General features: G+C 39.4%; 1 protein-coding gene across 3 annotated transcripts in view; it reads left to right on the top strand.

Annotated features, from left to right (window-relative positions):
- pds5a (PDS5 cohesin associated factor A) overlaps positions 1-23,811 on the top strand; it is a 30,183-nt gene that overhangs the window by 2,570 nt on the left and 3,802 nt on the right. For all 3 annotated transcript variants that reach the window (XM_058384455.1, XM_058384456.1, XM_058384457.1), the window contains exons 3-31: positions 8,964-9,167; positions 9,486-9,572; positions 9,701-9,798; positions 10,970-11,096; positions 11,374-11,454; positions 11,556-11,696; positions 12,164-12,279; positions 12,368-12,462; positions 12,569-12,714; positions 13,501-13,652; positions 13,745-13,858; positions 13,996-14,077; positions 14,173-14,221; positions 14,760-14,899; positions 15,351-15,466; positions 16,209-16,314; positions 16,667-16,827; positions 17,006-17,129; positions 17,291-17,449; positions 17,535-17,603; positions 17,688-17,824; positions 18,324-18,447; positions 18,543-18,747; positions 21,173-21,287; positions 21,380-21,512; positions 21,620-21,739; positions 22,268-22,336; positions 22,624-22,778; positions 22,932-23,016. In XM_058384455.1, coding sequence (XP_058240438.1) covers positions 8,964-9,167; positions 9,486-9,572; positions 9,701-9,798; positions 10,970-11,096; positions 11,374-11,454; positions 11,556-11,696; positions 12,164-12,279; positions 12,368-12,462; positions 12,569-12,714; positions 13,501-13,652; positions 13,745-13,858; positions 13,996-14,077; positions 14,173-14,221; positions 14,760-14,899; positions 15,351-15,466; positions 16,209-16,314; positions 16,667-16,827; positions 17,006-17,129; positions 17,291-17,449; positions 17,535-17,603; positions 17,688-17,824; positions 18,324-18,447; positions 18,543-18,747; positions 21,173-21,287; positions 21,380-21,512; positions 21,620-21,739; positions 22,268-22,336; positions 22,624-22,778; positions 22,932-23,016 — 3,510 coding nt within the window. The remainder of the gene's footprint in view (positions 1-8,963; positions 9,168-9,485; positions 9,573-9,700; positions 9,799-10,969; positions 11,097-11,373; positions 11,455-11,555; positions 11,697-12,163; positions 12,280-12,367; positions 12,463-12,568; positions 12,715-13,500; positions 13,653-13,744; positions 13,859-13,995; positions 14,078-14,172; positions 14,222-14,759; positions 14,900-15,350; positions 15,467-16,208; positions 16,315-16,666; positions 16,828-17,005; positions 17,130-17,290; positions 17,450-17,534; positions 17,604-17,687; positions 17,825-18,323; positions 18,448-18,542; positions 18,748-21,172; positions 21,288-21,379; positions 21,513-21,619; positions 21,740-22,267; positions 22,337-22,623; positions 22,779-22,931; positions 23,017-23,811) is intronic.

The raw sequence follows: 23,811 nt of genomic DNA, 5'->3' as shown, positions 1-23,811 counted from the left end.
TGGTGAAATCTGATTGGCCACCGGTGTGAGTTATTTATGAATAACAGCACGACTCAGACAGTTCAGCTGTTTAATGTTAATGTATATGCTTTAGTACCATGTTGTTTCTATGGTGACAGCTCAATCACAGGGACATATAATCGTGACTTTATTCGTTAGACTTTAATTTTACCTTTATGGAAGGACATGTCTCTTGGATGTACCACAGCAATAAATCTAATTATATACAGAGACGATGTTTGATGAACTATATTGCCAAAAGTTTTGGGACACCACTGTAAATCACTGAAATTAGGTGTTGGGCTCAGCCCCATAGTTCCAGTGAAAGGAACTCTTAATGCTTCAGCATACCAAGACATTTTGGATAATTTCATGCTCCCAACTTTGTGGGAACAGTTTGGGGATGACCCCTTCCTGTGGACGAACATGACTGGCCTGCACAGAGTCCTGACCTCAAAAAGATAGAACACCTTTGGGATGAATTAGAGCGGAGACTGCGAGCCAGGCCAAAACTGTCATGTCTGCCTTTACATGCCATTATAACAGCTTCAACTGTTCTGGGAAGGCTTTCCACAAGGTTTAGGAGTGTGTTTATGGGAATTTTTGTCCATTCCTCTAGTGTGAGGTCAGAGACTGATGTTGGACAAGAAGGTCTGGCTCGCAGTCTCCTCTCTTAATTCATCCCAAAGGTGTTCTATCAGGTTGAGTTCAGGACTCTGAAGTTCCTCCACACCAAACTCTCTCATCCATGTCTTTATGGACCTTGCTTTGTGCACTGGTGTACAGTCATGTTGGAACAGGAAGGGGTCATCCCCAAACTGTTCCCACAAAGTTGGGAGCATGAAATTGTCCAAAATGTCTTGATATGCTGAAGCATTAAGAGTTCCTTTCACTGGAACTAAGTGCCTAAGCCCAACCCCTGAAAAACAACATTTGAATTCAATGATTTGGACTGGTGTCCCAAAACTTTTGGCAATACAATGTATTAATAAAGTGCAATTTGTAACTACTGGAAAGTTGCTGTGGTATAAGTATTGTTTTGTTTCTTTGCTTCATCATGGAAATAGTTTCCACAGAGTGAAATTATTTCATCTGCTTTCAGTGAGCAGACATTAATTTATGTATTTAACAGTCAGAGATGCAGCTGTTTCTTTTTAAGTTTCCCAACACATTGTGGTTTCTTTGCTAACGTTTCTTGGCGAAATTTTCACCTTTTTAATATCAAGAGAAGTAAGCTTGTGTAACCAAGCTTGATTTCCTGGCTCATGATTTTGAATGATGTATGAGCAAATACTTTCTTTGTATAGAGCTCTATTAGTACCGTGGCCTGTGTGTACAAGTTGCAAACCTGTGGTGCGCTTTTGTTAAAAAAAAAAAAAAATGTAATTAAATTAGTATCTGTTACTAAAATACTATGAGCAAATTCTATAAACGATAGGCGGAGCAGAGAAACTCATTTATGCACATTATCATATTTGTACATAATTCATATACAGATGCTCAATCTTTCTTAAGGGGAAGATCAGAGATCTGAGAAGCACTAGAGTTATGACAAGCGAGATAAATGTTGAGAAATGTCTAACATTCGTTCTCAATTTTCTTGCATGGTGTGTAAAAAATAAATAAATACATGTCATTTGTGAGATGGAAAGGAACGTCACTATAGCTGATTTCTGGCACGCTTTCATGTCTCTCCTAAAAAAACAAAAAACAAACATAAAACAACATGAAATGTTTTAAAAAGTTATTTTCTATGCTTGCCTTGGTTCCTACCAGGATATATCATCAGATGAGTGTATTTAACAAATACAACAGTAAAGCTAGTCAGTCTGCCTAAATCCTCACTAGCTAAGCTTCATTTCCTTGTGTGAAGTGTTTTGGAGAGTTACATTCCATGAAAGACTGACATGGCTAGGTTTGCTGTCATTAAGTCCGTGACACTCCTTCATTCTCATATCACCAAGGTCAGAGAAATGATCAGAACCCATTGTAAAATGAGGCAATCACCACACTTTAAGATGTTTATCCAGAAAATAAACAAACCACAGATATTTTGTTTAATAGCTGAACCTTCTGGTGTCGTGAGACGCATCTCAAACCAGTTATGAGTAAAACATTTTAAAATATTTTTTCCAGATCAAGTACGTCAACAAGAGATCACAATTAGTACTTTGTTGTTCCTCCTCTGGCGTTTCTGTTGGTCTGAATTCTTAAAGAAAAACAATATTCCTCATCAAGCTGCTTCCAGCTTTCTCAAGTAGCTGTTGACAGATCAGCCTCGTCATGGATGAATTTCCACCATAAATGTTCAGATCAGACTAAGATCGTTTGCTGTATGTCATTTAGTTGATAAGACTTTGCTGAAGGGAATTTTTTAACATTCCTTGCCCTTCATCCTGAACAGTCACCAAACCTGTCTATTGATACAGTTAAAATATTTCAGTGTTCAGCTCTGTTTATTGTTGAGTAGGGAAGTTTTCAATCAATTTTATACATTTCAAAAAAGTCCTCGCTCATACAGATTCGTGTTTTATCACCGTATATCACTTTCAGTGCTGAAAGTATCACAAACATCACGTTAGTGCTGCTTTTCATTTGGATTTTCAATACATAAATCCCACGTCATTCAGCCGATTTCTTTCCGCCCCTTTTGTTTATTATTTGTTTTGTTCAGCGTTTTCTCTTTTCTGTAAATGTTGCTTTGAGTTTTCTGTCATGATTCATTGACTTCTCAGTTTCTTTATGCTTGCGCCGATATTAGACACAACTGTCTAGGAAAGACCGCAAGCACTGATCCATCTAAACAACCAGCTAACTCTTTCACAATCCTTTCCATTGTTTGACCTGACCACTCTCTTGTTGGGGTCATGTTTCCTTTCAAGTTGTCAAGTCCAGCAGCTTGTTATGGTCTTTAATTCTCTTTGAAACTCTCAAAGCAAACTACAAGACAATTCTTATTTCTTTCTCAACGTCGAGTAATTCTGCTGAGTTTCCTTGATTTGCAAAAAATATAGCATTAATTAAAATATAATAGTTTTTATTTTATTTGCCTGAGGCATGTATTTCCATAATGTTTGCCAGGGGTTGGGTGCACAATGTAGAGATAACAGCACACAGGTTTAAAATGTTAAAATAAACTAATCAAAAGGCTTTAATAAGAAAAATTCTGCAAGACAGGACAAATTTAGGATCAGTCGAGTGAAGAAATGGTGCAGAGACAAAGTATTTCCTGTTTTGTTTTTAGCTGATGATTCTTTCAGTTTGTCAGTCACTTGTGTAAAAGTAGATCATGTTTTAAATGTAGAAGTAGGCGTCTGTAAGTGGAATTGAAATGAAACCTTCAACCTCTTTTTCTGGTTTAGGAAATCTTGTAATTTTCAGAATTGAAAAAATATATAGAAAATGTCACACGATGTGAAGTGAAGGGTTTTTTGCAGGCTGCCGCACATTTGTGGTCATTTGTGTAAATGCCAGTACAGTATTATTAATAGTAATATTAATAATACACACTATATTGCCAAAAGATTTTGGACTCTCCTCCAAATCATTGATTTCAGGGGTTTGGGTTGGGCTTGACTCCTTAGCTCTAGTGAAATGAACTCTTAATGCTTCAGCATACCAAGACATATTGGACTCGATAGAACACCTTTGGGATGAATTAGAGCGGAGACTGTGAGTCAGGCCTTCTTGTCCAGCATCAGTGCCTGACCTCACAACTGCACTCCTAGAGAAATGGTCAGAAATTCCAATAAACACACTCTTAAACCTTGTGGAAAGCCTTCCCAGAAGAGTCGAAGCTGTTATAGCTGCAAAGGGCGGGACAACTCCATATTACATTCATGTGCATGTAAAGGCAGGCGTCCCAGTTTTGGTCTGTCTCACAGTCTCTGCTCTAATTCATCCCAAAGGTGTTCTATCAGGTTGAGGTCAGGACTCTGTGAAGTTCCTCCACACCAAACTCACTCATCCATGTCTTTGTGGACCTTGCTTTGTGCACTGGTGTGCAGTCATGTTGGAACAGGAAGGGGTCATCCCCAAAACTGTTCCCACAAAGTTGGGAGCATGAAATTGTCCAAAATTTCTTGGTAAGCTGAAGCATTAATAGTTCCCTTCACTGGAACTAAGGGGCCGAGCCCAACCCCTGAAAAACAACACCTGAATTCAGTGATTTGTGTCCCAAAACGTTTGGCAATATAGCGTATTATTAAAAGATATTTGTTAGATTTTCTTTGTATAACTAGTTGATGTTAATTTTTTAACCTCTTCTCATTTGAACAGAAATAACTGTAATTTAATTGTCCAGATTAAGACGACAGGTAACTGAACAAGAAAACCATTTCATGCTGAAGGGAAGTCAGAGAGGGTGTAATATTAGACCAGTTTTGCAATCGGGAGCAGCAGCAATAAAAAACACAACTCTGGCTCTGCTGGATGGTGATGCACATTGTGCCAAAAACAGTACGTTGTTACTGTAATTTCTTTTATGAATTCGGCTGTCTAATTTCACATTTTTTCACTATGATCTGCTCAAAGTGATTAAAAGCATCTGAGCGCTGATCAGCACAGGAGAACAAAGGAAAGGTGTATTTTATTACTTTCTAATTATCATCACCTCTAACATCATTTGTTCAATTTGACCCTATTGTAAACTTATTTATCATTTTTAAATCTAAAGTCTCTTTCTGTTTTCTGCCAATTTATCTTGATAGCGACCCAAAATACTACACTGGACTTGTTAGTTTAAATGTCACATGATGGTTAATGAATCATACACAGATTTTATTTCATAATACTGAACTCAAACTCTTCTCCATAAACCCTGACAAAAAGCAAAGCACACCACGAGTGCAGTCGAGATCCTCAGAGGGTTTTAATGTTAGTATTGAAGAATTCATCATAAATCTGAGAAACCTTCAGTACTACTGTTGTATTAGTGTATTGTGGAGCTTCTACACGAAATGTGTAAAGGTTACCAGCTCTGGCAGTATAATATAATCGAATTAAATTACAGCTGCATCAACTAATCAGTAATTGATGTTTACAAATGTTTAAAAAAATATTATTTTTTGATTTGGAGTCATTTGTTTATCGTCGTTGTGAGAAACAGACTCGTGATGGGTTCCAAGTTAATCATGCTTTTTGACTGACCTTACGTTTATTGGTAATATATTGGTCTCTCTTTCCTTGTTAGGAAGCATTAACTTGTGCTACTTTGGCCAAAAAGCTACTAATTGTTATGGGTCTCTGGGAGGAAATCATGGTCACAGACTCACCCAAGCTTAGGATTAGAGGGAAAGAAAAATCACCCGGTCTGTTTCTAGTCCTCACCTGTCCCATTTTAGTGAGTCTGTGCCCATGATAGACTCGGTTAGAAGTGAACCCTGATGGTCGTTTTCTGTTTCATCCACCTGCTTACTCCTTTCTGCTTACCACACATGTAGATCATTTCAGTTACAATACACTTCCTATCAGCCCAGACCAATCGGTTCATTCTCCTCCGATCTCCATCACGGTGTTTCAGGCTGCAGGTTTCCACTCACAGGATGATTTGTGTTTCATACCATTCTGTGTAAACACTCAAGATCAGGATGCACCAAGAATCACGTCATAGTTAATGTCAATAAGATCACACTTTTTTTTTCCCCATTCTGAGGTTTCATGTGAACATTAACTAATGTTCTTGACCTGCTTCTACATGATTTTATGCATTAAGCCTCTGCCAAATGACTGGTTGATTTGGATAACTGCAGTAATGTGCAGGTATTCCTTTTAATGTGTATCTTTCTGTCTTTTCATGTGGAAGCTGGTCCCAAAATATTCAATCCACTAATTCCAGTTACTGAAAAGAAATGAATCAAAACAAAAGCTTTGGAGTCAGTTTCACTCACCAAAAATGTTTCACCATGTGTCCACATGGCAAGCAATACAATTTTTTTTGCCTTTGTTATGAATTTGCAGCTCTAGACTAAACCCCACTAGATATGGTATAATAGAATACAACCTAGGGATGATTACATCATTTAATTGTACAAAAATTGTACTTTTCCTGTGTAGTGACATTCTATGATTCTTTGTAAAGACAGTTCATTTATTGTTTTATATATAAATCTAAACAACCCTACAGCAGCAATCAGCCATAGCAGCATGTTCCCCCAACTCCCAGAAATTCCTTATTAAATAATTAAACGTTTGGTACTACATATGATTCTTCAGTGGCTTTCCCAATGTCATGTTCATGAAAGCAGGTTGCTTTGTGGATGGTGCATTATCCTGCAGGAAGTAGCCATTAGAAGTCGAGTAATTTGCGGTCATGAAGCGATGGATATGGGCAGCAACAATACTAAAATAAGCTGTGGTATTCAAGCAATGTTTGGTATTAATGGCACTAATGTGTGCCAAGAAAACATTCCCCACAACTTTACACCGCATCTGCCGGTTGACACAAGGCAGGTTGGGTCCATGGATTCATGCTTTTGGAAACAAATCCTGACCCTGTCTCTGTGCCTCATCAGAAAGATTCATCCAAGCAGGCTACATTTTTCTAGTCCAGTTTTGGTGAGCATGTGCCCACTGCAGCCCCAGTTTTCTGTTCTTGGCCGATGAGTGGAATCTGATGTGGTCTTCTGCTGCTTTAGCCCGTCTGCTTCAATGTCTGACGTGTTCACCGTGACGGCTCACCTCAAATGTACAAAGTGGTTATATGAGTGACTGTAGCTGAACCTGTCTGGACAATCTTTATTGACCTCTCTCATCAGGAAGGCATTTCTGTCCACAGAACTGTTCACTGGATGTTTTATTTTCTTTCAATATTGCATCGTTCTGAGTGAATGTAAATTACTTGGAGTGAAAATCCCAGGAGATCAGCAGTTATAGAAATATTTAAACCAGTCTGTCTGGTACCAACAATCATGCCACAGTCAAAGTAACTAAGAACACGTTTTACTCCCATTCTGATGGCTGATGGGAACATTTTACCCAGTGCTGCCTGTATATGCAAGATTTTATTTATTGCACTGCTGCCACACAAATGCCTGATTAGACAATTGTATGAAACAAGTAGATATACAGGAGCGCACACACACCAATCAGGCATAACATTATGAGCACTGACAGGTGAAGTGACACTGATCATCTCCTCTTCTGGCACCTGTTAGTTGCTGGTTGTGTTAGAAGCAGGAAAAATGGACAAGCGTAAGGATTTGTGTGAGTCTGTCAAAGGGCCACATTGTGATGGCTAGACCACTGGATCAGAGCTCTTGTGGGGTGTTCCCGGTCTGCAGTGGTCAGTATCTGTCAAAAGTGGTCCAAGGAAGGAACAGTGGTGAACCGGTGACAGGGTCATGGACAGTCAAGACTCACTGATGCATGTTGGGCGTGAAGGCTGGTCCATGTGATCCGATCCAACAGACGAGCTACCGTTGCTCAAATTGCTGAAGAAGTTAATGCTGGTTCTGATAGAAAGGGGTCAGAATACACAGTGCATGAAGGGTCAGGGCTGTTTTGGCAGCAAAAGGGGGATATTTGTGTATAAAAGTCTCAGGGTCTGCAGTTATTGTGGAGATATGTGCATCAGCAGCATGTCTCGACTGTTTAAAGCTAGATTATGGGGGGGGGGCAATTCAGACTAATTTGTGACATGGATTATTTGATCCTTGTAACTTGTACTTATTCAACACTGTGTGTTTGTGATCTGATCACTGAGACCGATCTTGATACCAAGTCTGAGCAGAGCCAGAGTGAATATTCTGCTTCTCACATTTCATCTGTAGCACTGACTGCACTCTCCCCCACTGTCTTTCTCAATTACACACACACACACACACACACACACACACACACACACACACACAAGCAGCAGGAGCAGCACTCCATGGTCCTAAAGCTAGATGGGTTACAATGTGAAGGCTATACACTCACCATGCACTTTATTAGGAACAGTTATGAGGCACTGGAATTTTTATTGCATGGATTTCACAGTGTTGGAAACACTGAGCTTGTTGGACTGCTACAGATTTCACATTCACTGTGCAAATCTCCCTTTCTACCACATCCCATTCTTTGGGATTCAGATCTGGCCCCAGATGTACATTGAACATGTGTCATGTAGACTTGTGAACTTGTGTGCACTATCCTAACTATGAAATACTGACAATACAAAGTTCCCTATAAAATTCATATAAAGTTATGTAAACTTGGGCAATGTGGTCTGTGATGAAATACAGTTTCAGAGTAATGTTATTTCTTGTGATCATGACCGAGGGAAGCTAAGATGTATCGGAGATTTTGTTTCTGCTCTGAACTCAGACAGCAGGTTATTAAAGTTTATATAGAACTACAAAATATATGGAAAGAAATCATTTTAGGAGATAAAACTAAATTGGTTTAAGTAAAGCTTAAAGCTGCAGGCACCACTGTGGCCTTCTCCTGTTGTAGCCCATCAGCCTCAAGGTGTGATGTGAATTGACGTGCTTTTCTGCTCACCATAGTTGTAAAGAGTGCTTGAGTTACCAACTACAGACTTCCTCTTGCTTCCAGCCAATCTGGTAATTCCCTTCTCACTTCTCTCAATAACCTGTAGCAAAACCTCTGCTCGGTGGATTTTCTTTCTTTTTTCTATCATTCCGTGCAAACTACAAGGTCCTGCCCATATAGCACTACCTACCGTACCACCCTCAAAGTGGCTGAGATTGCATTTGTCACCATTCTGATGTTTGATATGAACATTAATTGAAGCTCTTGACCTTCACCTCCCCGATTTTATGTATTGCACTGCTGCCGCGTGATTTGGCTCCCTGGATAATTAAATAAATGAGCAACTGTACAGGTATTCCTAATGAAGTGGCCAGATGCACAAAAATAATTATGAACATCGAGTCATGCCATTACACAGGTCAAGACTGATTGACATGTTTGCTTTACATTCCAAAAAACATAATCTTTGTATCTCTCACTCTCTCTCTCAGTTGGTGGTGAAAACGTATATGGATATGGATCAGGACTCTGAGGAGGAAAAGCAGCAGTACCTGGCTCTTGCACTACACCTGGCCTCAGAATTCTTCCTGCGCAACCCCAATAAAGATGTTCGGTTGCTCGTGGCCTGCTGCCTTGCAGATATCTTCAGGATCTACGCCCCTGAAGCTCCATACACCTCTCACGATAAACTCAAGGTGCACATACACACATGTAACCGTGACATCCCTACATAGTCATGTGATATGTTGGTAATACAGTATATTTCAATATTGCACCTGGGAAGAGCTAAAAATATAAATCACAGGCCTGATGTTTGTTCTGGTTTTGGGCAACATGTCACCTTTAGAACATGACAAACTACTGTTTTCTTCAGTTTATATTTGGATCTGCACTAGGTTAAATGATGAATCATGCATACCCAACCCTAGTGTACAGTTTACACTGCAAATAAACACTTTTGGTGATTGGAGCATGGCATTTTTAGTTGCTCATAGCAATTTGTCTGTGTGTAGGAAATTTTTTTGTTCATCACTCGTCAGCTGAAGGGTTTGGAGGACACTAAGAGTCCCCAGTTCAACAGATACTTCTACCTTCTGGAGGTGAGGATTTCATTGAGCCAACCAGTTCATTCCTCATATTTGATCATTTCATTAAAAGTCAGATTTCCTCATGTGTTCATCAGCAAACATGTCCCTGATGTTTTTGTGAAATGGTTGATGTTTTGCAGAATCTGGCATGGGTGAAGTCGTATAATATATGCTTTGAGCTCGAGGACTGTAACGAGATCTTTATTCAGCTCTTCAAAACTCTCTTCTCTGTCATCAAGTAGGTCCACTTTATCCCAATTTAACATTCATACTGCATCAGTGGATGATAAATCATGCACTCAGAAGCTAGCCTACTGGATAACTGAGGGATCAGTCCCACGGGGATTCATAAACTAGCCCTGTAGTTACAGCATCACTAGAACATGCATGAACTTTAGGTTTATAACAGATGAATTTGGTGGAGTTTGTTGGTTGGTTGGTGTTTTATTGTTGTTTGTTTTTTCCTTCCCCTGTTAATGTTGTTAAGTCTGGACACAAAATCTTGCAGGTCCCTGACAATTTTGCCCAACCCTGTATATTAATCTTTATTTTTAATGTTTAATATATTTTTTTCGGAACTAAAATATTGCATAAAATTAATTGTATTGCTGATTCGTCATGATTGATCAGGTACAGTGCTCTCTGTAGAGGTTATATGGTGTGATGGTTAATGTGAGGTAAAGGTGCTTGCTGAAGTGGAAATTGAGTTTTTCTCCATTTCCTTATCCTGCATATGTACAGAAAATATATAAGGCATGCAGGTTACAGATCAAGGCAGAAAACCTTTGCTGCAGTACTGTACTTGTCATTTTACATGCAGTAGTAATACAGCTACGTAACATTTAGCTAACTGTTCAGAAGAAAGGGGAGTAGCCTAAATAACAGCATATGTGTTATATGTTCGATTTGATCGTCATAAACAGTGTAGTGTGAACCTGCTGTCAGTGTAAAAGGGTTTGCTATTGGTTTGGAAGAGGTGCAGCAAGTAGGAAAGCTGTTGCTGGTAATCTAATCCTTTAATGTTTCCACAAGATAGCTTGTTTCAAGAAGGCTCAGCATGGCCGAGCCAAACTCCTGGCCTGAATCCCACTGAAAAGGATTTTAAGCTGGCAACAGGAGAAAAAACTTGAATACAAAAACTATACTTTACTTAACTATGCTTGTAATATATGCATAAAGGAAATCTAACAAGTTATTAGCCATTACCAAGCTCATTATAAAATTCATATACAGTTATGTAAACGTGGGCAATGTGGCCTGTGATGAAATGCAGTTTCAGAGTAATGTGATGGATCCAGCATGCTCCCTATAATTAATTCTCAATAAAGATTATGATACTGTGTAATGGAACTATTTTTTTTAATCAGTGTGAGAATTTTCTGATGGTCTTGTTGCGGTTTTCTTTTCAGTAACAGCCATAACCAGAAGGTGCAGATGCACATGCTTGACCTGATGAGCTCCATCATCATGGAAGGTGATGGAGTAACCCAAGAGCTGCTGGACACCATCCTGATTAACCTCATCCCTGCACACAAGGTAGAGATTTGCTCATAAAGTTTCTTCACAACAGTGCACCACTTTTAGCCCTACTTGAAACTGCTCATTGTCAGTCATATGCTGACTTTATTGATGTTGCAAGAAATAAGTACTACATCTATTTGTTTTTGTTTTTTTTTTTGGATGTCACTTGCCTGCAATTTTTGTAATCGTGTAAAAAAAAAAAAAAAAAAAAAAGGCATGACGACTAATCACATGGCTGCTAAGCTAATACATGTGACGGTCAGATTATAATGGTATCTCTTTGTCGGCGTAGAACCTGAATAAACAAGCATATGACTTGGCCAAGATGTTGCTGAAGAGGACTGTACAGACCATTGAAACGTGCATTGCCTCAGTGAGTGTTTTCTGTGTGGTGGTGTTTCAATGATTTTCTAACTCCTTTTCGGAGTTCCCAAAGTGTTTCATTTATTTAACCTGTACTGTTGTGTCTATCAGTTCTTTAATCAGGTGTTGGTGATGGGTAAGTCCTCTGTGAGTGATCTGTCTGAACATGTATTTGACCTCATACAAGAGCTGTTTGCCATCGACCCCCTGTTGCTGGTGTCCGTCATGCCACAGCTTGAGTTTAAGTTGAAGGTGAGGGACATGCGCGCGCACAGACATTTTTTGCTATTTGTTGATGATGGCCTTTATGTACTTCCATTAATATTGTAAAGCACACACTCATTGCATGTTTTCATGATTCTTCTAATCATTATTTTATAGTCTGTTGTTCTTGTAATGATTAATATGGATAGTGATATAGAGAGAAATTGCTGCTTAAAGGATCCATCACATTTTGCAGCATTCCAGCGTGTCCCAACTTTTTATTATTCTGACATAATGTCCATAAACCTGAAGTAAATCTTATTCAATTGTTACATGGTTGTACTGTTGATTTGGGAAAGATTTCTCTGTTTTGTAGTTACTTTGTCACACTAAGTAGAATATAGAAAGATATTTTGTTATGATTTAATAATTTTTTCTGAAGACGTGGGTTTTGTTTTTTTTAACAGTTTCATTTATTTCTTCACACTAATTTAAGCATTTATATATTTACCTAGAGCAATGATGGAGAGGAGCGTTTAGCTGTTGTAAAGCTATTGGCTAAACTCTTCGGTGCAAAAGATTCAGAACTGGCCACCCAAAACCGCCCGCTCTGGCAATGCTTTCTGGGAAGGTATTTATTTACTCAGAACTTATTTTGATGATATTTGTACTTTTGTTTGCTTGTATATCGTGCATTGATGATTTTATTTCTCACTTAGGTTTAATGATATCCATGTGCCTGTGAGACTGGAGTGTGTGAAGTTTGCCAGCCACTGCCTCATGAACCATCCAGACTTGGCTAAGGACCTTACAGGTGTGTATTCATGGGCATGTCAGTGTCTTATTGCACAAAACTTTTTATTTGTTGTTCTTTTTCTCTAGAACTCAATACGATTTAACTTTCTTAACTTAATCACCAGAGTACTTGAAGGTACGGTCACATGACCCTGAAGAGGCAATCCGTCATGATGTCATTGTGACTATCATCAATGCTGGGAAGAAGGACCTGAACCTGGTTAACGACCAGCTGCTGGGCTTCGTCCGAGAGAGAATGCTGGACAAGAGGGTGAGGCTTATTTCTGCATCTCAGTTACACCGTTACCAGTTTAGCAGTTCATTTCTAATTTATACTGGTTTCACCAAGTTGGAACGTGAGGTCTCTGCTACTAAGCATCATGGTTTTGGGTTGTCTATCCATGCATCTATTTGAGATTTATATATTGAGTGTGATATCTCAAGCTCAAGTAGTTAAATGTTTCTAGTATTTATATGACATTTTCATTGTAGCCAGAAGATGAATTGAATAGATTTTGGAATTTATCCCAACAGTGTCGAGTTCAGAGGAGGGTCGATCGGCTGAAATAGTCTTTATTCGATAGCAGTATTCCTGTTTGATGTATATTTAAAGGGTATTTCTGGCATCCATATGAGTAAACATGTGGACTAGACTTGGCAGCATCAGGTTCTACTTCTCTGTACTACTTTTATGTTCCTATATAGCTGCACCGGTTTTGTTTCAGACCCTATGTCCTTTATTTCTGTTCTCCTCTAATTTATAATAAATAATACATAAAAAAAAAAATTCTGAATTAACATCCGTCTTCATGTACAAAACCAAATAGACACCAACAGGGTTGCCTCTGCCACCACCAGGCCTAGTCCTTATTTTCACTAAATTGTATCTCTATTCTTTTCTCCAAATGTCTTTCAAATCTTTGTAATGAGAGCCGGATATAAATGCACAAAACGTTTTCTATTCCCCTATTTAACCAAGAGAGAGAGAAGTGTAGTTTGGAATATTGATTGTTTTTCTATTTTACATGCTTCATTGAACGGCTTGTGTGTTTTGCAGTGGCGTGTTCGTAAAGAAGCGATGATGGGTTTGGCACAGCTGTATAAGAAGTACTGCCTGCACCATGAGGCTGGCAAAGAATCGGCTCAGAAAATCAGCTGGATCAAAGACAAACTGCTGCACATATACTACCAGAACAGCATTGATGACAAGTACGATGTTAATGAATGCACAAATGTATCTACAATTACCAACCTAACTAATTTATCAACTCCTATATTAATGTTTAATTGCGTGTGTGTAGGCTGCTGGTGGAAAAGATCTTTGCGCAGTTTATGGTTCCTCACAGTTTGGAGACTGAGGAGAAGATGAAGTGTTTATATTACCTTTACGCCTGCCTGGACACCAACGCCGTCAAGTGAGTCAGAAAGACAATCAAAGCCGTATTACTCCTTTCCTCTGATCTCGGCAGTTGTCCTGCCTGGGAAAACTGTTTTGACCGTTAAATGTTTAACTTAACTTACTGACCATCTTTTCTCTCTGTGTGTATGCTAGAGCTCTGAATGAGATGTGGAAGTGTCAGAACATGCTGAGAGGACTCGTGAGGGAACTTCTGGACCTGCACAAGCTGCCCACGGTGTGAAACAGTCACGTCCGTTCTATTTCCATTAAAGTTCCGTTCATATATATATATATATATAAAATATAAATATTTATTTGTTTTCTTTACAGTCTGAAGCAAACACAGCAGCCATGTTTGGAAAGCTCATGACCATTGCCAGTAAGTGAACAGACATGCACACAACAGCACCAAGTCTATAAATGTGGAGGTTTTTTCAATAACTCTGTATATAGTGGTTGAAATGATTTGTATGTTTAATGCAGTTTTGACACCCAGCTGAAAAAAACATGCAAATTGCAGTAGAAATTCAGAACAGTACCAATGTGAAAAGTAATGGAAATGATTGAGTCGATTTGTTTTTGTGGCTCTGTTCATTGTTCATAAAGTATTTTCAAATGACTTGAATTCATATCCAGATTTGTGAGGAACGCTTGGAGTATCGGTAAAATAACTGCAGTACGATTCCTCTGGCCTTCGTACGAGTGACCAGTGTCTACTCTCATTAAAAGCTGCCTTCTCATTGGGTCTAATCCAAACTTACTGAGATGTGCTGAATTTTATTCGTTTAAACTCCCAAGAGAAGGAGAACTTAACTCATTAACCTCTCTCTCTCTCTCGCTCTCGCTCTCTTTCTCTCTCTCTCTCCCTCTCTCTTTTTGTCTGTCACTCTTTCTCTCTCTCTCTCTCTCTCTCTCAGAGAATCTGCCTGACCCAGGGAAAGCTCAGGACTTCATGAAGAAATTTAATCAGGTTTTGGGTGAAGATGAGAAGCTGCGTCTGCAGCTGGAGCAGCTCATCAGCCCAACCTGCTCCTGCAAACAAGCCGAGCAGTGTGTGGTGAGTACAACACCAGTCCTAGCAATCAGAGACCAAATGACTGACCAACTAGACATGACCATCTTACACTAAGAACTGCTGACCTGAATTTTCATTTTCATTTTTGTCTTCCTAGTTATATAAAAAGTGCAAGTATTAAGCATTTTACTATGCAGTATTTTAATGCATGCTGTAAATAAGCTTCTGATTCATCTAAAGTTAATTTTGCTCTTTGGGAATATTTAAAAAAAATTTATAGCAATATCTAATGTGATTTAAATAAGTACTTTACCTTTCAAGCTGAATGAAACCCTGTATGAGACTATTAGTGTGAGAAAGATTGGTTAAAGTGTTAAATAAATCAGCATATTTTACTCTTGAACACTACTGAATTTCTAGGTCTACAATGTTACTGATTTTTTTTTTTTTTTTCCTGTGTACTTGTGTGGTTTTTCCCTATTTCTCTTTACAGAGAGAGATAACACGCAAGCTGACCTACCCCAAGCAACCTACAAACCCCTTCCTGGAGATGGTTAAGTTTCTGCTGGAGAGAATTGCACCAGTTCACATTGACTCTGAGGCCATCAGGTATACCCACACGGTCTGATGTCAGTTTTCAGTTTCAGCTGCTCTGAAATTGTTGTCAGAGTTTATTATTTTTAGCTAACAACATGCCCTTTATTTTGGTTTGTTGGCTGGTGTTTATAATCATTTTGCATAATGTGGGGTCAGGTAACATCCTAGCAGTGGTGTTATTTATTATGCTCACTTTAGTGCTCTGCGATTTTCACAAATTCTTAACTGGGATTGTTTGTATTGATGTTTATACATATACAACCAGATTGGCTGAGCCGTACATGCTCGCTCAGTGGATGGACGATGTGACAGGATGACCTCTGATTGAGTGGCCTGACATCTACACCTATCTGATAGAAAAAACGAGCGCTTCTGGCAACTGTAGAAAGGGAGATGATGCAAACAGTTTTCATTTGTTTAGTCTCCGGTCTTTAGCTACCAGTTACTAAACTTGCACGCTAAAAAGTAAGGCTTAAGTTATGCAAAAAATACTAATGGTGCCATCTAAAGCAAATAAAAATCCACACAATCCAGCTATTGGGCTCAATTAACTTTCCAACTGGATCAAGCATTCTGGGAATGGGTAAAACTCAGATTGTGCGACGCAATTTCCCTCCACAATGAATTTGAGAGCTCATTTATTCAGCTGGGCTAGGGTGTTTTGGGATGTGAGACCTCTACTGGTGACTGGATCTAACTGCAGGTACTATAAAGACCATCTGGGTTTTGCTGTAACTCTCATTGTTTTATCTAGTGCCCTGGTAAAGCTTTTAAATAAGTCCATCGAGGGCACTGCTGATGATGAAGATGAGGGAGTTACTCCTGACACTGCCATTCGTGCTGGACTGGAACTACTCAAGGTGAGCAAACAATCATGAAGCCAAGAATTTAGTATATTTACAGCCTTTAGTACATAGATGAGTGTAGAAATAATATTGTAATGCTTCTTTTATCATGTATTTGCAGTATTGTGTGGATCATTTTAGGTTATTATTTTGTTGAAGGGCAGTGCTTTGGCAGCTGAAAAGTAAAATGAGTTGGTAAAATGAGTTACTTTTGTCATTTGAGATATCTGACCACTTCTAGCTCCAAAGTAGTTAGAACAGTACAGATTTCACACAAGTGTACTATAGACCTCATCATTTAGTCAAATCAAACACTTGGTCATTTTTGTTAACAATGTTCTGTACATGTTTGTTCCATCACTGTCAGGTTTTGTCGTTCACTCACCCCACATCATTCCACTCCGCTGAGACCTACGAGTCTCTTCTGCAGTGTCTTAAAATGGAGGATGATAAGGTGGCAGAGGCTGCGATTCAAATCTTCAGAAACACAGGCCAGAAGATTGAGAGCGAGCTGCCACAGATCAGATCGTATGAACACAGTTTGCATGAATACACCTGAGCATTTGTAGACCAAACTTTCTGCTTCACTGTGGAGTAAACATTTCTAATTGACTGATCTCACCTAAGGTTTATAAGAATGACTTTTGTCCTGTCACTGCTCTGGTGTTGAATTTCTAATATTAACTCTCCCTTTGTCTATCTTTAGGACTCTTATTCCCATACTTCACCAGAAAGCCAAGAGAGGGACCCCACACCAAGCCAAACAGGCAGTGCACTGCATCCATGCGATTTTCCACAACAAAGAAGTCCAGCTGGCTCAGATATTTGAGGTAGATTCAAAATAATCTCTCTTGAAATGTTATAATTCCTTTTTGAAATAAAAGGTGGGAAGAATGTCTATAGCTTTGGTCTTGAATGTTAAAGTTTTCTGATGTATTAATCACCAACATATTAATGTTAACGTCTCCCTTCTTAAACCATGTCTCTGTAGCCGTTGTCTCGCAGTCTGAACGCCGATGTCCCGGAGCAGCTGATCACTCCTCTGGTCTCTTTGGGTCATATCTCCATGCTGGCTCCAGATCAGTTTGCCTCACCCATGAAGTCCATTGTAGCCAACTTCATTGTAAAAGATCTGCTGATGAACGACAGAGTGAGCTTCAATTAAATCTAAATTGTGCTTTGTTCCTTGTTTCTAAATGGTGCTTAATTTTTGTTGTTCCTTCGTTTACTTCTAGTCTGTGGGCAGTAAGAACGGCAGACTGTGGACTACTGATGATGAAGTTTCCCCTGAAGTGTTGGCAAAGGTACGTTTAGCATTTCAGGATACAGATCATTAAAACCCTACATTCGTGCCGCTTGTTATGTCTAATGCCAACTGTCTGTTCCAGGTTCAAGCCATTAAACTGCTGGTACGATGGTTGTTAGGGATGAAAAATAACCAGTCTAAATCGGCTAACTCCACTCTCAGACTGCTCTCTGCCATGCTGGTCAGCGAGGGAGACCTAACGGAACAGAAAAAGATCTGGTAAGCACAGTCGGAGTCATATTCTGATACTAAAGAAAGGAACCGTTCATGAAATTGTGCTCTTCAGTTTGCTTGGGGTGACAGAAATCAAGCAGCTGATATGAACATATCTCCAAATGGCTGTCATGTATGTTTGACTACCAGACATAAAGCAACTAGGAGACAGCAGCAGAAATTAATTTCAGAAACTGAAATCTAAAGTAGACCACACACAGAGTATACTGTGTATATCTATGAGCTCATGCATGTTTAAATGGATGGATACTGCTTTCCTGTGATGGGAAACAAAAACAGATGAGCTGCTGTTTATTTGTCATTGTGTTTGGTTGGCCTCATTTATCTCAGGAAAAGCACTTGCTAGGCTTCACCATCCATTTCTGGACACTGTGTGTGGTGGAGAGCTGACTGTTGGGTGGGAAATTAGGGAGAAAATGGGGTAAGATATGGGGGGTGCCACGAGCTTTTTGGTTTAATATTTCTCATGTCTTTCTCTATGCAGCAAGTCAGATATGTCTCGGCTAAGACTGGCAGCAGGCAGCGCCATATTGAAACTGGCACAGGAGCCCTGCTACCACGACATTATCACACCAGAACAGTTCCAGCTCTGTGGACTTGTCATTAATGTGAGTTTTACAGACTCCACACACACACGTGCAGTGCATGCCAGCATGCTTATGTATATTTACACCTTAAAATGGAAAAACCTCTTTTCTCTCAGGACGAGTGTTACCAGGTTCGTCAAATATTTGCTCAGAAGCTACACATGGCACTGGTGAAGTTGCTGTTGCCCCTGGAGTATATGGCTGTGTTTGCCCTGTGCGCTAAAGACCCAGTTAAAGAGAGACGTGCCCATGCCAGACAGTGCCTGCTGAAGAACATCAGTGTCCGTAGGGAATACATCAAACAAAATCCCATGGCACAGGGTAAGGACACACACAGGATGTACACATGTATGAAGGATGGATAATTTATCTTCATGCACCCTTCACGTGTTGTGGCAACATTATTTGACCATTGGGGAGCATACTAGGATTTTGGGATAATTATCAATTATTGTAGAGATGGAGAAGGAAAGAGACCTGTTTTGATGAGCAGTAGTGAGGAAAATGGAGGTAAAGTGTGGCTTGTAGATTACATTTATTTAGATAAATGCATGAATTAGTTAAGATTTGGCAAGTAACAGTCATGGGGGGGGGGAGAAAGTACAACCCTCATCAAGTTTTTATTTTTATTTATCAATGCCGATAAAAAATGTCGTCCGTGCCAACTTATATAAACAAACAAATAAACTTGGTCGATTTCAATACCTAAACATCATTCCCCAGAAAATAAGCCATTAAAGACAGGTGAATAAATGTAAGTACACCCTGAATTTTAGTAACGTGTAGAAACACACAATTTAACATTTTCACTATAGTTTTATTTTTCTTTATAACATTGCTTCAGTTCATTGATGTTTGAAGACACTTGTTTATACACAGGTCTGTTAAGATACTGCTGCAGAGCCACAAGGTCCTGAGTTTGTCTTGTCTTAAATGCTTTCACGTTTATCTCAAGAATATTCTGATGTAAAGTGGAGCTCGTTGTTGTCTCAATGACTTGCGAGATTCTGTGGCTGCAAAACGAGCTCAGATCATCACTTCTCTGTGTTTGTGGTGATGGACTGTGGGGTTTTCTGCCCAGTGACTGAACATGTCTGCCATCTCTCGTTCCAGGATATTTGTGGTTTGGTCAGGTGCAGTTTTGTAAACCGACGTTACTCTGCCGTTTTCTGTTTGGAGAGAGAGGCAGCTTTTTCCTAGGCATCCTTCCATGATGAACATAATCATTTACTGTGCTCACAGAGGCCTGTTGGTCACATGATGAGACTTGGGCTTTGTTTTATCTTGGTTCATCTCTGATCTTTAAACTGTCTGACCTTGGGCTGAATTTGCTGTCTCGCAGCTGTCCCGAAGTATTTGTAAACAATCCTGAGGATTACATGATGCCCTTTCTTCTTGACATGATACAGACACACCCAAGTGTGTCTCCACAACACCAAACTTCCAGACTTTCTGTTTTAATAGATGCAGTCAGACTTCATGATCTAGTCTTGTGCAGTTCATTAGCTAAACATGCTTAATTATTCTTTCAATCATTATGATGCAGTTATTTTTCCCCACCGGAAATGTTTTTTTGGACTCTGAAGTAGTAGCGCAGTGTTTACTGGGCTGAAAGGTGGTGTTGGTCATGATATATTTGTATTAAAAACTAATATTGTTTGTTGCTCCTGGCAGAAATATGTTCAAATGTCTTTGCAACACTCAGGAACAACATGTGCTGTTCGTGACTGCACTTATAACTATGCAAAACTTAATTTGTGGCTTAAAAAGTAAAATAAATCACACAGATACACATCCTCTTAGATTAAACAGAATCCCACAGTGTACACGCTCTTGCAGAAAAACATTCAATGCTGCTTCTCTCTGACTATCCCAATAGTGCACAAAGTAAACATAGAAGTATCTCTTATGTAGTAGACAACATTCTTCTGATTTAAGTGCATAAATTTTGCTGGTCACACATTGCTTTTCACTGCATTAGCTAGGACATTGTACCGATCCCATTCTCACCTGGCATCATGGGGGATTGGATCACAAGTGGACTGCTGAGACACAAGCCGTTCACATCTGGGTGTGTCTCCAGCAACCACTTGTGATTCATACATTATTTCCACTGGAGAAAAACAGTCACATCAGTCTCTGGCTGTGTTTATGTTCAGGCAGAAATGTACTGCAAATCCTGTATCATTGACCCGTTAAAGTCTGTTTTAGACATTTTAACCAGGTGGTGTTGGACTACTGATAGGAGGGTTGTGAGTTTGAATCCCACTGCTGGGCTCCTGAGCCAAGGCCCTTTAACCCTCAATTGCTCAGTAAAATATGAGCAATTGAGGGTATATGAGATCATATTCATATAGCTGACAGGACGTCTCTAGTAAAATCGTGGCGGGTAGAAAAGCACCTCGGAGCAGCTAGCACTGACTGATCACACCCTTAATGGATAAGGGCGTCTGCCAAATGCCAGAAATGTAAATGCTGCTGTCCAGGACACAGTGAGACTCATTTATGTGCACACTAATAATGTACCAGAGTCACCTCTAAAAATGATTTGAGAGACTGGATCACAATTACTCTTCAAGATGCGTTTGACCCCATTCACACCTGTACTTGGTGCTGTTCACTGAGGCACATGTTAATGTGACGTCTGGACAGAGCCAGACACACAAACTATATCTTCACAAGTCTATACTAATAAATTGTGTAATAACTTTTTACCAAAGTTCTTGTACTCCATCTTCTTCTACAGAGAAGCTTCTGTCCCTTTTGCCGGAGTATGTGGTGCCATACATGATCCACTTGCTGGCACATGACCCAGACTTCACAAAACCACAGGACTTCGAACAGCTCAGAGACATCAAAGAGTGAGCGCTCCATAGTTTATAGAGATGTGTATTTGCTAAGTTGAATGGGTGTGTTGCTTTAATTTTATTTTCTGACTCTCTATGTTCACCAGGTGTTTGTGGTTCATGTTGGAGGTGCTGATGACGAAGAATGAGAATAACAGTCATTCCTTCCTAAGGAAGATGGTGGAGAACATCAAACAGACAAAAGATGCTCAAGCACCTGATGATCCAAAGGCCAATGAGGTCAGTCATCTTCAGCTTTCTTTTATATACTTAAATGTTTTGTGTTAATGTTTGAAATTGTTTGCTGGGAATAATTGTTTAAAATTGTTTTCTCTCATCATCCATAGAAACTGTACATCGTTTGTGACGTGGCGTTGTTTGTCATCACAAATAAGAGTACTTCTTGTCACTTGGACTCACCCAAAGACCCGGTGCTCCCCATTAAGTTCTTCACTCCACCTGATAAGGTATAATATACACTCAGTGGTCTTTATTGGGAACACCTACACATCCATACAGTTATCCAATCACCCAATATCTAATGTGGCAGCCATGCAAAAAAAAATCACGCAGATTCAGGTCAGACATCACAATTAATGAAAAGTGTGAGCTTGATGACTTTGATCATGCCTGGTTTAAGTATTTCAGAAAATTCTGACCTGCTGGGATTTTCCCACAAAACAAGTTGTTAGAGTTTACACAGAACAGTGCAAAAAACCGTCCTGTGAGCAGACAGTCTGCAGGCAGAAACACATTGTTGAGAGAAATCAGAGGAGAAAGGTCTACAGGATGTGTCTAACACTTTCCAATTGTGGTGAGGAGAAAAGCACCTAGCACTGTGATGCAGTGACTGGCTTCACGTGTCTCAGAGGAAAAATGTCTTAGCCTTCACCTGTCCTCGTCTCTTCACAAAGAGTTAGCTAGTGGGGTAGGAACTGGGGAAAGACTAAATTGTGAGTACAGCACAGTAACAGTTTTTGCCCTTCTTCCTGTAGGACTTCATCAATGATAAGGACTATCTCTCTGCTGAGGCCAGAACTGTCCTGCTGACTGGAAAAATTCAGGTGAGCTTCAGATGATGTGTGAAATTTTCTTGATGAAAAGTCCTGTCTTGTACAACTTGTTCTGTCTGACCTTTTTTGGTAGTTATTATATAATATGATGTTTCATACCTAAATTGTGGTTGAATTTAAAGTTGCATTTTCTTGAATTGTGAGCAGTTTCCAATCCCAAGGTGTATTCTATGAAATAAGACAATGTCCTGACTGATGACATCAGAAAAGTAGGACCCATGTTGGCTTGCTATTATTCATTGATTTTTTTTTTTTTTTTACTGATTTGTTATCTACAGCAACAGCCAAAGCAGACAGGAGTGCTGGGAGCAGTGAACAAGCCTTTAGTGGTCACAACAGTACGCAGACCATATACTAAATCCACGGTTTCCAACACCGGAAGCAACGCCAGCACCAACTCCCAGCCCGTTTCTCCAGCTACTCCTAAGAACAAGTACAGACTGCATTTATTTATTTATAACTACACTGAAGGCTTTCAAAGTTATGAACAGATTTTAACGATAGACATTTTGAGCTGATTATGTACTTTTATTGAATCGTTTAACATCCACACAACTTTTCCCCCTCTCTGTATTTCCTCCTCAAGGGACGTTAGTTCTCATGCATCAGAAGCGGGAGCGAGAGAGAATGAAGAGAATCCACAGATTGTCAAAGCGGATGGTGTAAAGAAGGTGAGCGCATTCACAGAGTGCCGAAGAACCAAGAGTCGACAAAATGCACATATCTAGAAGTTTTTGTCTTTTGTATTCTTGAAATAGTCCAAATGTGAATACTGTACAAATGAAGTTAAGAACCCTTCACTCCTCATAACAGGATAGCTGTGTGATGTTTTTAGGGCTTGACTGGATTCTGTGTTAAGATAATAATTTAATAAAAAACCTGCCTTCGACAAAGGTTTGTTTGCCTTTTAAAAAAATAACTTTTTCCATTTTTGCTTGATTTCCTGTTTGATCAACAGGATGCTCAGGCTCAGCGGTATCCAATGTTTAGCTGAAGTTTTCCAATCCTCTAAAAAATACTTGTTGAAAAATACTTCAAATTCAGTGGAGAAACAGCATCCAGGAATTGTCCAGAACAGCAGACTATTAGTCCATTAGTCTATTGTCCAGAACGGTAGACTATCAGCAGTCGTGTTTCTCTCTGTAAATGGGACTGTTTAGATACCAGGAGTATGTCCATGAACATTACAGTAAACTATGTTCTGTCAGGCTCCCAGAGTTCAGTCACAGAATACCACATTTTCTTATTAGTTTGTTTATTTAGCTTAAATTACATAGTGTCTGCCACGGAAGTGCTTACTGGCCATGATATTAAAGCTTCTGTTACTGCAAATCAACACCAGCTGACCAGTCTGAAATAATTAGCACATGGTTAATGAACTGTAGTAAATTTTGTATGAAAAATAAATAATGCCCTACATATTTTCATACTTGTATGGAATCACTAAAAGTTATTATAGCTCCTCC

The sequence above is a fragment of the Hemibagrus wyckioides genome, linkage group LG29, assembly GCF_019097595.1.
Source record: "Hemibagrus wyckioides isolate EC202008001 linkage group LG29, SWU_Hwy_1.0, whole genome shotgun sequence".
NCBI classification, from domain to species: Eukaryota; Metazoa; Chordata; class Actinopteri; order Siluriformes; family Bagridae; genus Hemibagrus; species Hemibagrus wyckioides.
This window is presented reverse-complemented; position numbering and strand designations above follow the sequence as displayed.